The sequence below is a fragment of the Macrotis lagotis genome, chromosome 7 (genome assembly GCF_037893015.1).
Source record: "Macrotis lagotis isolate mMagLag1 chromosome 7, bilby.v1.9.chrom.fasta, whole genome shotgun sequence".
Taxonomy (NCBI): Eukaryota; Metazoa; Chordata; class Mammalia; order Peramelemorphia; family Peramelidae; genus Macrotis; species Macrotis lagotis.
The window spans coordinates 150360197-150377408 of NC_133664.1; the positions used below are offsets into that span (position 1 = coordinate 150360197).

At 34.4% G+C, this 17212-nt stretch overlaps 1 protein-coding gene across 1 annotated transcript in view; it reads left to right on the top strand.

Moving 5' to 3' along the window:
• The first annotated feature begins 209 nt into the window (after positions 1–209).
• The window catches only part of PNPLA8 (patatin like domain 8, phospholipase A2), a 47605-nt gene continuing 30602 nt past the window's right edge, over positions 210–17212 (top strand). Inside the window, exons 1-5 of the mRNA XM_074193906.1 lie at positions 210–279; positions 7278–8444; positions 8583–8732; positions 12395–12546; positions 16465–16559. Coding sequence (XP_074050007.1) covers positions 7404–8444; positions 8583–8732; positions 12395–12546; positions 16465–16559 — 1438 coding nt within the window. The 5' untranslated portion in view covers positions 210–279; positions 7278–7403. The remainder of the gene's footprint in view (positions 280–7277; positions 8445–8582; positions 8733–12394; positions 12547–16464; positions 16560–17212) is intronic.

Genomic DNA, 17212 nt, shown 5'->3' on the forward strand with positions numbered 1-17212 from the left:
AGGAAGCCGTAGCCCGACGCCGAGGGTCCCGTCCACGTCACGGCCCGCTGATTGGCTGATCCGGGCTTCCCCCGCGTGACGTCACTTCCTTCGTGCCGTGCGGGGGCGGGGCGATGGGGCGTGCCGAGCGGCTCCGGATTGGCCAGCTCGTTTGTGTTGGTCCCTCAGCTGATCTGGGTGGTGCGATAGGGGGCGGGGCCTGGGCCCGGGCTGACGTCACTGATCTCCGCCGGGTGGAGGGCGAGATGCGGCGCTGAGCTGCGGTCGGCCCGCGGCCCGGTAAGTGGGCCCCGGCCCCCCGCCGCGGCCGCCTTCCCCTTCCCTCGCTTCCCCCTGATTTATCCGCCGGCTCCGAGGTGTCGCGATAGCGCCTCCGGCGCGCGGGGCCCCCCGCGGACCCCCGTCCTCCTGAAGCTTTGGCGCGGTCCGGGCCCCCTCCCCCCTCCGCGCCATGTGTTGTGTTTGGGTTTGGCAGTCTCCACCCACTCCCTCGCCTCCTCCGACCCTCTCCGCTCCGGACGCGGCGGCCCCAGTGCCCGCTCCTCCCCGGGTTGGGCCCTTAGTCTGGCGGCGGATGGGCTTCTGGGGTGTGTGGGGCGAGCGACGTGTTTCCGTCCGCAGGGCCCTTCCTTCTCCAGCACTCCATTGTTTGAGTAAGCTTTACTTGCTTTTTTGGGCAAATTGTGCTGGTTGTAGGGTTCTCTACGTTTAATATATAGGTGCTCAAAATCCCCCCAAAATTATCGTGACACCCCGATAGATTGCTCCATACAAAGATGCAGCGATTTCTAGAGATCGAAGGGCATGGGTTGTTTGAGTAAGCTTTATTTTCTTTTTTGTGTGTAAATTGTGCTAGTTGAGGGTTTCTCGACGTTGAATATATAGGTGCTCAAAATTCCCCCCAAATTATCGTGACACCCCGATAGATTTCTCCATACAAAGATGAAGCGATTTCTAGAGATCGAAGGGTAATGGGTTAAGTAAGCTGTATTTCCTTTTTTGTGTAAATTGTTCTAGTTGTAGGGTTTCTCTACGTTTAATATATAGGTGCTCAAAATCCCCCCAAAATTATCGTGACACCCCGATAGATTTCTCCATACAAAGATGAAGCGATTTCTAGAAATCGAAGGGTAATGGGTTGTTTAAGTAAGCTTTATTTCCTTTTTTGTGTAAATTGTTCTAGTTGTAGGGTTTCTTGACCTTTAATATATAGGTGCTCAAAATCCCCCCAAAATTATCGTGACACCCCGATAGATTTCTCCATACAAAGATGAAGCGATTTCTAGAGATCGAAGGGTAATGGGTTGTTTAAGTAAGCTGTATTTCCTTTTTTGTGTAAATTGTGCTAGTTGTAGGCTTTCTCTACGTTTTATATATAGGTGCTTAAAATCCCCCCAAAATTATCATGACACCCTGTATCTCGATAGATTTCTCTATATGGAAAACCGAAGCGATTTCTAGAGATCGAAGGGCATGGGGGGCGGGCCGAGAAGGCCAGAGAATGCAATCAGCTGTTGCGACAACTAACCTAGTTTCGAAATAGGATGCTGGCACTAACTCAAAGAAAGAAGGGACTTCCAGGAAAAAAAAAACACGAAGAGAATAGGTTTGCAGAAGGGCAAAGGGTAGAACATGAGCTCATTATTACCCAGTGGTTCTTAAAATAGTGTATCAGTTGTTTTCTAGTGGGTGCTCTCTAGAAGAAAGAGAATTGAATATAGAAACAAAAGATATTAAAACTATGCCATCTGGATGAGGACTGTAAGCTGATTGATCTCTCTCTTTTTGAAAGGAAGTGGTCACACTTAAGGATCTTGCCACAGGTAAATATGGGATCATATGGAAGTTTGTTATTTTTGGTCCATACTGCTAATACCAGAAATTCTTTAAAAATAACTCAGATAGGGGCTGCTAGGTGGTGCACTGGATAGAGCACTGGCCCTGGAGTCAGGAGTACCTGAGTTCAAATATGACCTCAGACACTTAATAATTACCTAGCTGTGTGGCCTTGGGCAAGCCACTTAACCTCATTTGCCTTGCAAAAAAAAATAATAACTCAGATAATGAAATCTTTTATTTCCCCATGACACTTGAGTTACATCTTTTCTGATCATGTAGTTTTTTTAATTGAAAACAACTTATACTTGCTATATGTGTCTTTATATGTATATTTATATATGTGATGTTTTTTTAAGACTACCATAAGATTTAGAATTAGAAGGGAATGTGATAATTTTTTGTTTTAAGAATATAAGATTTAGAACTGGAAGGGAATGTGATAATTTTTTTGTTTTAAGAATATAAGATTTGGGGTGACTAGGCGTAGTGGATAAAGCACCAGCCTTGGAGTACCTGGGTTCAAATCTGGTCTCAAACACTTAATAATTACCTAGCTGTGTGGCCTTGGGCAAGCCACTTAACCCCATTTGCCTTGCAAAAACACCTAAAAAAAAGTATAAGATTTACTGGGACATGATTACACTGTTGGTGGAGCTGTAAACTCATCCATCCTTTCTGGAGAGAAATTTGTAACTACACCCAAAGGTCAACAAAAATGAGCATACCCTTTGATCCAGCAATACCACTACTGGGTCTGTACCCTGAAGAGGTGATGAAAAAAGGGTAAAAACATCACTTGTACAAAAATATTCATAGCAGCCCTGCTTGTGGTGGCAAAGAATTAGAAATCCAGTAAATGTCCTTCAATTGGGGAATGGCTTAGCAAACTGTGATATATGTATGTCACGGAACACTATTGTTCTATTAGAAATCAGGAGGGATGGGAATTCAGGGAAGCCAGGAAGGATTTGCATGAACTGATGCTGAGTAAGATGAGCAGAACCAGAAAAACACTGTATACCCTAACAGCAACATGAGGGTGATGTTCAACCTTGAAGGACTCGCTCATCCCATCAGTGCGACAACCAGGGACAATTCTGGGCTGTCTGCAAAGGAGAGTGCCATCTGTATCCAGATAAAGAGCCATGAAGTTTGAACAAGGTTCAAGGACTATTCCCTTTAATTTAGAAAAAAAACATATTGTCTGATCTTGTTATCTCACATACTTTTTGTTTCTTCCTTAAGGATGTGATTTCTCTCTCATCACACTCAATTTGGATCAGTGTACAAGATGGAAACAAAGTAAAGATTGACAGATTGCTTTCCATGGGGGTGTGGGGAGAGGGAAGTAAGATTGGGGGGGGAAAATTGTAAAACTCACATCTTTAATTAAAAAAATAATAGTAACAAAGTCATAGAGAGGCAAAGAGGGAAAGATCTTCATGCATTCTCTCCTTAGAAGGAAAGTCTAACCCTAGGTGAGCATTTAAGGTACTAGGGATTTAGGACCTAGTGGTAACTAGAAGTTATTCCCTCATTTTCATGTGAAAAAACAAACTGTACAAAATGTGATAAAAAAAGTTTAGCAGTAGATGCCCATAAAACAGAGGACAACCTATAGGTTTTTCCAGTGTATCTCTGCAAAGCATAGAATAATAAAAATGAAAACCTGGCTGAAAAAAAAAAAGAATATAAGAGAACTGGAAGGGAATGTGATTTTTTTTGTTTGTTTTAAGAATATAAGATGTAGGGGGTGGCTAGGTAGCGCAGTGGATAGAGCACCAGCCCTGGAGTCAGGAGTACTTGAGTTCAAATTTGGCCTCAGACACTTAACCCCAATGCCTTGCAAAAAACAAAAAAACCCCAAACAAACAAGCAAAAAAGAATAAGATTTAGAACTGCAAGGAAATCATAAATTTAATATTTAAAACTGGAAGGGACCTCAGGGTTTACTCATCTGGTCTAATCTCTTCATTTCATACATGTAGAAACTTCTCTGGATTACAGAGAAAACTCTCTTAATTAAACCCAAGACATAAAAGTAGTAAACAACACTCAGTTTGGATTTAAGTTCTTTTATTCCAGATACAACACACTTTCTACTGAGCCCTACTGCCTCTTACCCTAAATACTTTAAATATCTTTATGGTTGTATGAAATGTCAGGTTAAAATTTCTGTAGATATTGCTTTTTCTCCTTTAAGGTTAAATGGAATTGTGAACTTCAGCAGAAGCAACAGCCTAATGACAAATGCTTTCCATAGATATGATACAATTGATATTGCATATATTTGAGCTCCTTTTCTGGAATTGTAAGAAAATTTATGCTGATCCTTCTCTACTTCAATTTATGACAGCATAATTCAGTGGGGCTGGTAGTGGAGGTCAGGATGTACATAAGGGTAAATCGATGCACATAAGGGTAAATCATGGATATAAAGTAGAGAATTCCATGGTTTTCCTGTTCAGGCCCTTTTCTTAGTCCTCATTGAAAGTCCTCTATTTTAATTGAGTTCATTTACTCATTGCTTGAAGAGCAGCTGGTAGCTGGAGGGGCCTGTAGTTGGGAAGACTCATCCTCCTGAGCACAAAGCCAACCTCAGATATTTATTTAGCTGTGTAACCCTGGATAAGTCATTTAACCCTCTTTGTTTCAGTTTCCTCTGTATAATGATCTAGAGAAGGAAACAGCAAAACATTCCAGCATTTCTGCCAAGATAATGCAAAAATGGTGTCATGGAGAGTCAGATACAACTGAACAATAACACTCATTTCTTGAATTTTCCTTTTTCTTCCTTTGCATTCCTCCTCCTGTGGCTGCATTGCTCTCTGATCTTCTTCCTTATGTCTACATTTATTCCTTTGTTAAGGTAATGACATTAAGCCATTACTTCTTTGTGGATAAGTCCCAGCCCTTATCTCCCATTCTCTGTTTTATATGGTACTGACTTTAAAAAATAGCCCTACTTCTTTTTCTTTCACATTTATAAGGAAGTTTATATTATACATAGTATATTCTTTATAATATCTTTATGAATTAGTGGATTGAAAGATACTTTCATTTTAATCAGGGCGTCCAAAATTAAACATCATTTTTCTTGCTGTTCCTCAAACTGACTTTCTAACCATATCATCTCCAGCAGTTTTTCATTATGGCTGACTAGAGATCTTAGAATTCTCTTTATCTCAATATCATACTCTTTATCCTCTGTATACAGTCACAATAACTCTGGATTAGCCCTTTCTTTTCCATTCCATTTAAGAAAAGAAGTAATGGCCACTTGAAGACAGCTTGACTTCATTAAGAATTGGTTATGATCTGGGGCAGCTAGGTGGCCCAGTGGATAGAGCGCCAGCCCCAGAGTCAGGAGGACCTGAGTTCAAAGGCGGCCTCAGACACTTAATACTTACTTAGTTGTGTGACCTTGGGCAAGTCACTTAATTCCATTGCCTTACAAATAAAAAAAATGCCAAAAGTAAAATCAACAACAACAAAAAAGAATCCGTTATGATGCACTGAGTTCTTTTCTTAAGAGATTGTATATTTTAGGGCAAAGTCAGAGGTCATTAGTTCAATCAGATCACAGACTGAGAATGAGAAAAGATTTCTTGTCCAATCTCCTCCTTTTGTAGATGAAAAAAATTGAGTTATCAAAAGAGTCATAAAGGTAGCAAGTGAGCCAGGTAACATTTTGCCTCTTACTACTTCTGTAAATTTGGGAACGTTAATTTCTTTGACCCTGACTTCCTTACTTGTAAAATAAAAGTTACAGCTCATTTCTGAAGTCCTGACCAGAACCAAATTTATGATCCTGGGGCCCCCTACCCCACCCTACTTTTTTTTTTGAAAGCTAGCTTGACTAGGGTAATTTTGAGGATATAGTATCCTATATTTTTTTTATTTTTAAAGGGTATAATCAATGCTTTTTATTAAATGGATACTGTTTAATTTATATCATCTCCTAATGTATTAACTCCAACTATCCACTTCTCCATCCTAATTTTTACAAATAAGATTGTTAATATAGAACCAGTTAGCACAGTGACTGCTTTGATAAGATATATAGTGTTTCTTATCTTGTAGCTTGGATTACTCATATTCATCATTTCTTATAGCACAGTAATATTCTATTACCCTGTCTTACAGCTATTCTCATTAACATCAATGAACACCATTTTCACCCAGCTTTTTGCTACTACAAAAGTGATATTTTGATATGGACTGGATCTTCCTGTATTAGACATTGTTGGGATATACATACCCTGTAGTTGAATTGCTAGATTAAAGGGCATTGACCTTACTGCAAAGCATTTGGCAATGGTATCATTATTGACTGGATAGAGATAGCAACAATAGTGGAATGGAAAGAGTACTCTGAAATCAGAGGACCTGGGTTCAAGTCTTATCTCTGAAACAGTGTAACCGTTCTTTTAAATTTTCCTATGCCTCACTTTCCACCTCTGAAGTCTCTGAAGTTTCCAGTTCAAAATCATATATAATCCATTGATTTAGAATTGGTTGCTTGACCGTGCACAAAATACCCTCCATTCTGCCTATATAAACGCTACCTATTCTTCATGATCTAGCTTCAAAACACTTAAGAAACTTAACTCATGTAGGTCATACCAATCTATTTACTAAACTTTCCTTACACAATTTAGTACTTAAGCATTCTTCAGGTATTTCATGTGTGTTAGTGTTGTCCACCTAACAAGATTCTAAACAAGAGCTCCTGTCTTACTTCCTCTGTAAAACCCACAATGCTGTTTTACAGAGACAGAGACTCAATAAATACTGATTTTCATTACCACATTCAGATAGAGAGCTAAGATGACTCAAGTTTTACAGTCCTGGATTCAAATTATCTTTCCTTCTTCCTTTCTCTTATTTCATTTTTACAAACCATGGGGAGAGGGCATTGTTGAACAGATCTAAATGATGTATAAGCACTATAACAGTACTTTTTAATTACTTAATAAAATGACAATAATCTCCTTTTTAAAAAACAAAGACCTAGAAAGACTTTTCCCTCAATTGTCTCCGTACTTTACTTAGTTCCTACTCTGTATTAAGCGTTGAATATAAATGTAAGATGAAAGTTCTATTAAAAAGTTTGCTATGTAGTTAAAGGGGTAAAACTATCCTGTGTGAGACAATAGCTTCTACTTATATGGTGTTATGTGGACTAGAAGAACTAATCTATTAAAAAACTCCCTAAATTTTTTCTGTCTAGAGAAATTTCTACTGACCCTTTTATTTCCATTGGCTACTGTATTGATTGGTGACTTCATTCCCATTATCTAAAAATAAAAGGCTACATGAGTTAAAATAAAAATTCCTTGTCCCACTTACTTGAGGCAGATTGAATTAAATTCAAAGAATATATTTTTTGTTTCCATTTTTAAAATTTTAACTTTTTTCTTTTCTTAACATTTCAGATAAAACTATGAATGTGAAGTTTTTTGAATGAAGCATTCAGCAATGGAGTGAAAGAATGTCATAAGTAACGTCTTAAGTAATGTCCATTCATTTGATTTTAGATATATATATTTATATCCTTAGTAATGCAAGAAGCCTTTGTTGGAAAAAGAGGCAAACAACTCTATCTCTTGTGCATACCCAAGTATCATTGGAAGATAAACTATATCAATCAGCAAAGAAGTTTTCATACAAGCAAAATAAAATATAAATGTACCAAGAGTCACACATTTGTTTGTAGTAAACACTATTACAATCCATTCAACCATGATTTACACATTGGAGTTTTAAAACTTAGCACTTCAGCACCCAAGGGACTAACAAAAGTAAACATTCATATGTCCCGTATTAAAAACACCTTGGACTCTGTTTCAAAAGCTGTTTTTGGAAATCAGAATGAAATGTTTTCACGTTTCTCTAAATTCAAACCAGGAACATCGAAGAAAAAATCAGAAGATGACATATTAAACCAGAAAAGTGTGAAACAAGCTTCTGGCACCAATACTCTAAATGATTCAGGTGGTAATACAACAGAAAAGAGTCCTTTTCCAGAAAGCAAAATCTCAGACCCTTCTTTGGAAAGCCCAGCCAAGATTCACCCAGTTTTAGAGAAAAGTCTAGAAGACAACAAACAAAACATTTATTTCACAAACTATATAATCACAAAATTTGAAGAATCATTATACTTTTTATCAAGTCATATAAATTCATATTTTGCAAGTATGACTGAAAGAAATGAAAATAAACGTGTACAGAAGGATACAGAGATTAAAGAGGGAAAAGAAGACACTAAAATTAGACAGAGTTCTACAGAAGTAGTTCAACTTAAAGAGAAGGGGACAGATTCACAGTTTCTTTCAGCTCCTGCAGCTCAGCCAGAGGAGCTCACTGAGACTTCTGGTGCTCTTCCAGTTTCTGTTAAACAGAGCCTTGCTAACTTTCTTGCACGGCCTACTGACAGTGTGCAAGCCTTTGTGGGTGGCTACATTGGTGGACTTGTACCCAAACTAAAAGCTGATTCAAAACAAAATTCAGAAGAATTTCAAGGGGGTAACTCAACTGAGGAGGTTAGCAGGAAAGAAAAAGAAGATGAAGAGAAAAAACGCCTGTCTCTTCAGCGAGAAAAGGCAAGCTTTCCTTATAATTAGCTTTGTTTTTTTATTTGTCAAATATAGGATTTTTTTTTGTTTTCCTGGTTTTTCTTATGAATTAATAGTTTTTTCCATCCTGTCAGTTACTTATTTTTCTTTCTATATATTTTATAGATTATTGAAAGGGTGAGTATAGATAACCGAACCCGAGCTTTAGTTCAAGCATTAAGAAGAACAACTGATCATAGACTCTGTCTTACCAGGGTTGAAGAAATAACTTTTCATCTTCTAGCATTTCCTGAAGCAAAAGCACTAGCTGTCAAGGTGAGTTGGGTTTTTGTTTGTTTTGTTTTTTACTTATAAGCTCTCATAGAGAGAGAGGTTCTCATTTTTTGGATTTTTTTTTTTAGCTTTGGTTTTTATGTGCTTTAACTACTACTAATTAATTGCAAAGTTTTGCTATCCATCCTGCTGATAAATGTTACCCCATTAATACTAAGCTTTACAAATAAAAACCGGAACATGTATTGGTTGGCTCACTTGGTACCTATCATTATTTCTTTAGAACATAAAAAAAAGTTATAAACTTATAAACAAAAATTTTCAAATATGCATGCAAAATAAGAGGCTGAATTAGACCCTCATCCTCTTCCAATGCTTTTAACAAAGCAAGACCAAAAGAATTAACAAATAGATAAAATGTTTTGTTTTCTCTCCTTTTCCTCGCCTGTCCAGAAAACTGCCACCTTTGGCTTTAAATACCTTCCTTCTTTCTTTTGTTCTCAGTGTGTGTTCAGTTCTATATCTTCAGATTTACTTTTTATCACCTTCATACAAATCTTCCATATTTCCTTACACACACACACACACACACACGTTTTGCAGTAGTATAATATTCTTCCAGTAACATACGATAATTTACTTAGGTATTTGTCTATTGTTTGAACATAAGTTGTTTCCAGTTCTTTTTCTGTTACAAGTAGAGCAGCTGTGAATATTGTTCTAGAACCAGATATTTTTGAAATAGAGACCTAGCAATAAAATCACAAAGTCAAAATGTTTTAAGTGGTCTGCAGTCCCTCCCACATTGTTTTAGAGTAGCTGTCTCCTACAGCCCTATCAGCATTGAATTTTTAATTTTTTAAAAAGTTCTTATGGGTATAAAGGAATTTATCTTTTCATGTAATTAGTGATAATTTACATTTCCTCCCTCACAGATTGTGTTTTTTGATCATTGCTCCCTTACAGGAGGTGGGACATAGGGTGTTAAATTATTAGGCTATAGATGTACTTTCAGTTTTGTTCCCCCAGTAAGAAAAGTCCATTGTTTATATTAAAAACCTATTGTTTTGAATTCTGGTAAACTCACAAAAAAAAATGGCCTTACTCAGGGCTCTCAACATTAAAATGTTTGTAAATGTAAATGTAATAAACATTAGTAAATGTTTGTTGAGTTTGACGTGGATGTTACTATAGTTTTCTTCCAATGCCCACTTTTTTTATTTGAGTCAAAGTTTATATTGTATACTGATAGAACATGATTTTGTCTTTTAATTAGTGATTCATTTTGTGATCTTGAAGTGTTTTTTCTTTGCTTTGGTATTCTCAGTTATAAAATGGGAATAATAAATCTAAATGAATTGGCTTTCTGCATAAAATATTATACATATATACAGAATATTATAATTGAATCTTTTTATTATTATAACAATATTGTGTAACATGTCATGAATTTGCAAAACTAGATTTTTCAGAACTGGTTAATATTTTCATCAGTTTGTGAAATTGTTAAAATGAAAATGAATATGAACAATGACTTGAACATTTTTCAGTCTTACATAATGTTACCAGAATTTAGATTATATAGTCTGTTTATGCTTATTCATCCTCTAAAAATTACGAACTAGTCCTCCACCCCACAGGCTTTTATGCACGTAATCAAATTCTCATTATTAAAAGAAGCTTATCTTTCATCAAGTTTTAATACTTTGTTACCATAAAAACTACTCTCTCTTTGAGAGAGAAAAATTGTTGTTCCAAAAAAGTAAAACAATATAGCAAATGTAATTAAATGACTTATCCACTTTATAAACTGTGATATTCTGATACCCAATTCTGTTGAAATAGGGGGCTGATTGCTAACATTTCTTATTTCTTTTTTTCTTAAGGTTTTTTTTTTTTTGGCAAGGCAATGAGGTTAAGTGGCTTGCCCAAGGCCACACAACTAGGTTATTATTAAGTGTCTGAGGCCAGATTTGAACTCAGGCACTCCTGATCCACTGTGCCAACATAGCCGCCCCAACATTTCTTATTTCTAAAGTAATTTTAACTCTTAAACCAAAAGATGCACTTTTAAAAAATAAATTGGTTATTTACATTTTATTTCGTCTTATACCTTTTATTCTTCTTTCTCCAAGGGCTCCATCTCTTAAAACAAAAAAAAAATAAAAGAGCAGTTTCAAAATATGAAAAAAGTCATTTCTATATTTTTATGCCCTTTACCCCTGCCTCCACAAACTGATGAAGGTAGTAGCCTTTTCATCATTCTTCGTTGGGATCAAGACTAATTATGATAATTTTACAACATCCAATGATAATATTTGTTTATAAGTCTATTAAAAATGTTAGTAGTAGATACCTTCAAGTCCTGTTATGAAGATATAAAAAGACTTCTATTGAATGACCTCAAAAGGCTGATCTTCTGCATGAAGCTTTTCTCCCTTTAATTGTACAGCCTTCCCTCTGTTGGTTATCTCTAATATTTTTTCACAGTAGTTTGTATATTTTTTTCCATTAGGCTGTTGGCTCTTTGAGGACAGGGGCTGTCTCTTGCTTTTCTTTATATTCTCCCAGTATGTTACAGTACCTAGTACTTAGGAGGTGTTTAAGAAATATTTATGGATTGAATGACTGATTGTAGCCACTTAATAAAGCCTAGTTCACCTATTAGAATTCTGGAAGCTATTGGCTCTTGATAGCTCATGACCCTTTGAATTTATTTTTGGCATGATTTCGTCATTTCCTTCTCCAGCTCATTTTACAGATGAAAAAACTGGGGCATACACAATTAAGTGACTTGCCCAGGGACACAGAACCAAAAGTTATCTAAGGCAAGATTTGAATTCATGAAGATGAGTCTTCCTGACTAGTGGTATCAAATTAAAATAGAAATGGAGTTCACTAAACTGTTCATAAAGATTCCTACAGGTGCATATTGACTTACAAAATGTCTTCACATTATCTGTTTTGCTGCATTTTTACTTATTTTATTAAATATTTCATAATTATATTTTAATCTGGTATGGGCCTTACCTAGAACCATTGTAGTCCTCTCTTGATTTTTGAAATCTCTGCCATGTGCTTAGGTTACTGAATAGAAGTGAAAAAAAAGATTTCTGAATCTTATTATCCCAACATGAGTTTAAACTTCCAAACCATTTTGCTTCTTACATTATGCTTTTCTTAGACTTCAGATTTAACAATTTTTTTTAATTTGGTCTGATCTATCAGAAATTTTATTAGGTATCCTATACTCTTACAAATATAGAGCTTTTAGTTTTGTTCAACTTTTAAAAGCAATATAATTTTATTCCTATATATCAGTATGATGCCATATTTGTCAGTTTTTCCTCTCATTGAATATTGAAAAAACTAGTTAAATAGACAAGGACTATTTTTTTTACTATTTTTTTAACTTTGAAGTGCACATTTTAGGGACTTTATATACAGGCTTATTAAATTGAACAGATAATGGTTTCTTAAACTTTTGTTGTGATTCTTATGGGAAGATTTTATATAATCTATTGTAGTTGACTATATTTTCTCTAGTTTACAAAGAAAAGTTTTTACTTGATGTTGATGACAGTTTTATAAAGATAAAATGAGTGATGTAATTTCTAAAAAAAGTTAACACTAGATTCTTGAAAACATGAGATAAACTTTTCATTCTTGCATTTTAAAATTCATTGAATATTTCTCCTCTGCAGGAAAAACTTGTTCCATACTTACTACGACTAAGACAGACTAAGAATGAAGCTCTTCAAGCTACTATTAGGGAAAATTTGGCTTTAATTGGCTATACAGATCCAGTGAAAGGAAGAGGAATTCGTATTCTCACAATTGATGGTGGAGGAATAAGGTAGGACTGGGGTAGGTTTGATATATTACTTAAGAACTCAACTTCATGAAACTTTACATGATTTTTAGTTAGAAAATCAGACATAATTGCATTATTTTGTTTTAAAGCATTTTTTCATATGACTATAGATAGCTTTAATTTCTTCATCTGAAAACTGTCTATTCATATCCTGGGGAATGACATATATTTTATTCAGTTCTTCATAAATTTTAGAAATGATCCTTTTTTCAGAAATGTTAGCTGTGAAAATTGTTTTCTAGCTTTCTGCATTCCTTCTTATCTTGGTTGTTTTGGTTTTATTTGTGATTGCATTATAGGGTTGTAAACTCAAACTTAAGTTTGTGATTTTTACTAAAATAGTTTTCCATGAAAGAAACTTATTTTTGCTTAAATTCTTTGTTTCTTATTTAAAAGTTACTTTGGCACAAACTAAAGTTTATTTTGTGACACAGGTTAGATGAATCATCCATAATTCTCTCTGTTGGAACTTCATGCCTCTCCCTTGTGCTGCTTATTTACTCTTTGAGTTGTCTTATCCATTCCATCCTGCATTTACTTTAGCAAATCTAGGTTCTTGTAGATAACCACATAGTTATCTTCAAATTCTAATATGTATAACTCTTAGGGAAATATATTCCCCTGGCTCACCATGCTATCTTATTAGATAGTTGAAGTAGTAGGTAAAATGTTGGACTTGGATTCAGGAGAACTTAAATTTCAATCCCACCTTTCTGTCTTCATAACTTTGGGCAAATCACTTCATCTTTCAGTCTCAGTTTTCTCCTCTATAAAATGCGTATAATAATACCTATTTCAACTATTTTGTATGTAATTGGAAAAAATAAAATGACATTAAAAAATAATAATACTTATTTTAAGGTAGCTGTGAGGATCAAATAGGATAATATGTAAAGTGCTTTGTAAACATTAAAATGGTATATAAATGATACTTATTTTTATTAATATACTGATTTTATTAATATGATGATGATTATTTTTCCTCATCTCCCCTTCAGCATGTTTCTATACAGAAACTATTTACTTAAGCCAGATAGGGCAGAAAAGGACAATATGTAATTCTGAGGAGCTTCACTACTCAGGGTTATAGAGTGGTCCTTGAAGGTCAATACTGAAATGTCTGGCTTCTTTTAGCCAATCAGAAATTATGAAATTGAAGCTTTCTTTCAGCAGACTACTTTCTGCTTTCATTGGTTATCTCTTCAAAAGCAGATTTGATTGAACTGCTTTTCAAACTCCCAACTGATATCTCCTATTCTATCAGATTCTTCAGTCTTAGACTCTTCTATATTTTAATTATACTCTATAATTCTAATCATTGACTCTCCTGACTCTTATTGATTCTCCTTTAAATAACCCATTTAAAATCATACCACAGTCTTCAAATCTTGGATTCCTCACTTTTAAAATTTTACCTTCATCAGTAGTAATGTAATTATATGCACCTGAGCCAAACTATCATAATGCTCTGCAAGTCAAAAGAACACATTTTGTTCAATACATTTTATATTCTTGACCCATTTCTTCACACTTTGATATATCCAGTTTTCCATACATAAAAGTGTTTTTTTTGTCTCTTCAAGTCTTTGAACTATTTACATACAAGCAAGGCATCATCTGATAATATTTCATAAAGTGACTTGTCTTTATTTAACCGTTTATTTGTTTAAAACCTTTCATATCCCTCATGAAAACTTTTTCTTCACTTATTTATAGCAATTTTAATTAAGTCCTTGCTTATTTTAGATATCATATTGTTCATTTATAAAAGGAGCGATATCTTACACACACTTTAATAAAAGTACTTTTTCTTTCCTTTCCAGAACAAAAACTTTTCCATATGAAAAGTTTCTTAAAGAACTTAAATTTATTCATTAGCTCTTAATATTCAGATTTTAATGGAGTTTATGTTCTTTGTAATATTTAATAATATATGAAACTGTCAAATACAAGAATCTTGAAATTTCTGAAAATCTTTTAACATTGTAACAACTTTTAACATATTTGTTCTTTTTTAATCATACCAGTCAATCAAGTAATGAGTATTTAATCTATGTGGAGAGCACTATATTAGTTACTATGGAAGATATAGAAGCTTCTTGAAGATTTTTCTGATTTGATACTAACACATGGGTAACAATGATAAACAATCAGGACATTTAAAGTTCGGAATTGGGTAGTACAGAGTAATTACTTATTAGTTATTGGGGGGTTATTTGTACTTAAATATTTTATTTATTTTGAGTTTTACAGTTTTTCCCCTAATCTTACTTCTCCCCCCCCAGAAGGCAATTTTTCAGTCTTTACGTTGTTTCCATGGTATACATTGAGCCAAATTGAATGTGATGAGAGAGAAATCATATCCTTAAGGAAGAAACATAAAGTATAAGAGATAAGCAAGATCAGAAAATAAAATAATGGGTTTTTTTCCTTAAATTAAAGGTAATAGTCCTTGGTCTTTGTTCAGACTCCACAATTCTTTCTCTGGATACAAATGGTATTCTCCATTGCAGACAGCCCCAAATTGTTCTTGATTGTTGCACTGATGGAATGAGTGAGTCCATCAAGGTTGACCATCGACCCTGTGTTGCTGTTGGGGTGTACAGTGTTTTTCTGGTTCTGCTCATCTCCTTATTTGTTATTGTTGTAGGAGCATATTGGAGAGGGAGATCAGTAAAGGCTGAACTTGTCAGAGAAGACTATGAATCTTAAGTGATGAATAAGCTTTATATAGAAAGGAGAAAGGATAGAGAATATTACAGTAGAGGAGAACAATATGAGTAAATGCATAGATGTTTGAATGTTGGAGTTTTTAGTGTACATAAATTTTTGGAATAAGTAAGGACATCGGCCTGATTGGAGAACAGAAGTACATATTGTAAACCCTTAGGAAATAAAGTTGCTTAAGTAGGATACGACTTATGAAATAGAAGATTTTGATAAAGAATCATTGAAGGGTTTTTTTTTTAAAAAGGAATGACATTTTGGAAAATGTATTTAAAAAATTTAGATTTCATAAACTCCCTCTTTTCTTGTGCTCTCAGCCTTCTTCTCTTCTAGATAGATATTCCTGATCACTTACAGTTTAGGCCTGTCCATTATCAGAGAATGGTTCTGGCCCTGAATTAATATAAGTATTTCTTTCATTAGAAGATAATTGACTTAATAAGTCTGATTATTACTTCAGGTACTCTGTGCCTGTTATTTTACTTTTTTAGATCCTAACCTTTTATTACTCAGACTCTTCATTCTGGGTCCATGATCTTTTCTACACAAACCTGTTTGGAGAACCTTTATTATTTTGTCTCCTGTTCTAGATTCTTAATTCTTGCTGCTTTTGTGTTCTTGAATTTAATTACTTGTCTTTCTATATCTTCAGTAACCACTTATTCTTTTCTACCTTAACTTTCTTTTCTTTATACTTGGTTAAATTCCCTTTCTACTCTCCTGATTTATGGTACTTGGTAATGTCTCCTGTCTGGTTGAATTTCTAGATCTGGCCTCTTATAATACTATCTTGATATGATAATATAATGAAGGATAAATTGAAATTATGAGGAGACTCAAAACAGGAAATTATTTCAATAATCCAAGCATAAGGTGAACCCAGCCACTAAATGCTGTGTAGTAGGTTTTCCTACAAATTTAATTATTAAAAATTGAATTATTTTAATAGCTTTTATGAGATTTAAAAAGGAATAATTTGTTAAATGCTAAATTGACATTTTTGGAAAATGTACATCTGCTAGTTTTACATATTAATATGTCATGATCACAATTATAGAATAAACTAGTTTTGAGAAACTTGAACTGGAATACATAATTGACTTTTTATTCAATTTAAGTTTTTTTTCACAAAGCAAGCATTTTAATCATATCTTTCTCCGAACTTTGTTACAGAGGTGTGATTGCCATTCAGGCGCTTCGAAAAATAGTTGAACTTACTCAACAGCCAGTTCATCAACTTTTTGATTATATTTGTGGTGTAAGCACAGGTAATTGCTTTTGCAAGTGATATGTGCCATTAACCCATTTAAAGAAAATAGTGAATTTTTTTTGAAGGGGAATTTGTTTGATAGTTGCTATTTTCTCAACTTTTATATTTAAAATTTAAATCCTTTCATTTTGCATATAATACATCTTTCAGTCAAATATTGAATGTTATTAAATATGAATTAAGATGGTATTTGGATCTTTTGTAATACTTTAGAAATTCTTTTTATTTTATATGTATTTTTTGGTATAAAATATCAGTTTCTATATTGTGCTATATTCATTTTCTGAAAAAAAAAGAGAAAAGCACAGTGATTAAAGCATAAACCATTTATTTGGTTGCAGTGCAGTATGGTTCAAATCAAAGTGATGCATATTGAAGTAGTATTAAAAAATGGTGAATAACTGAAAAAGAGCAGGTAATCCAAAAGCATCTTTATCTTTGATTTGGATTACATAATTCACTTGATAGTCAGTTTACTTTTTTGATTTTTTTTAATAAGAAATGTAAAAAATGTTTAAATGCAAAGTTGAGTAATGGTGCAAAAAATACTAATTACAGAACAGAATAAAATTTTATGACCCATTCTTTCTTATATGAAATTACAACTTGGATTCTCTCCCCTCAGCCTAGTATATTTTTCAAGGTTCTTTA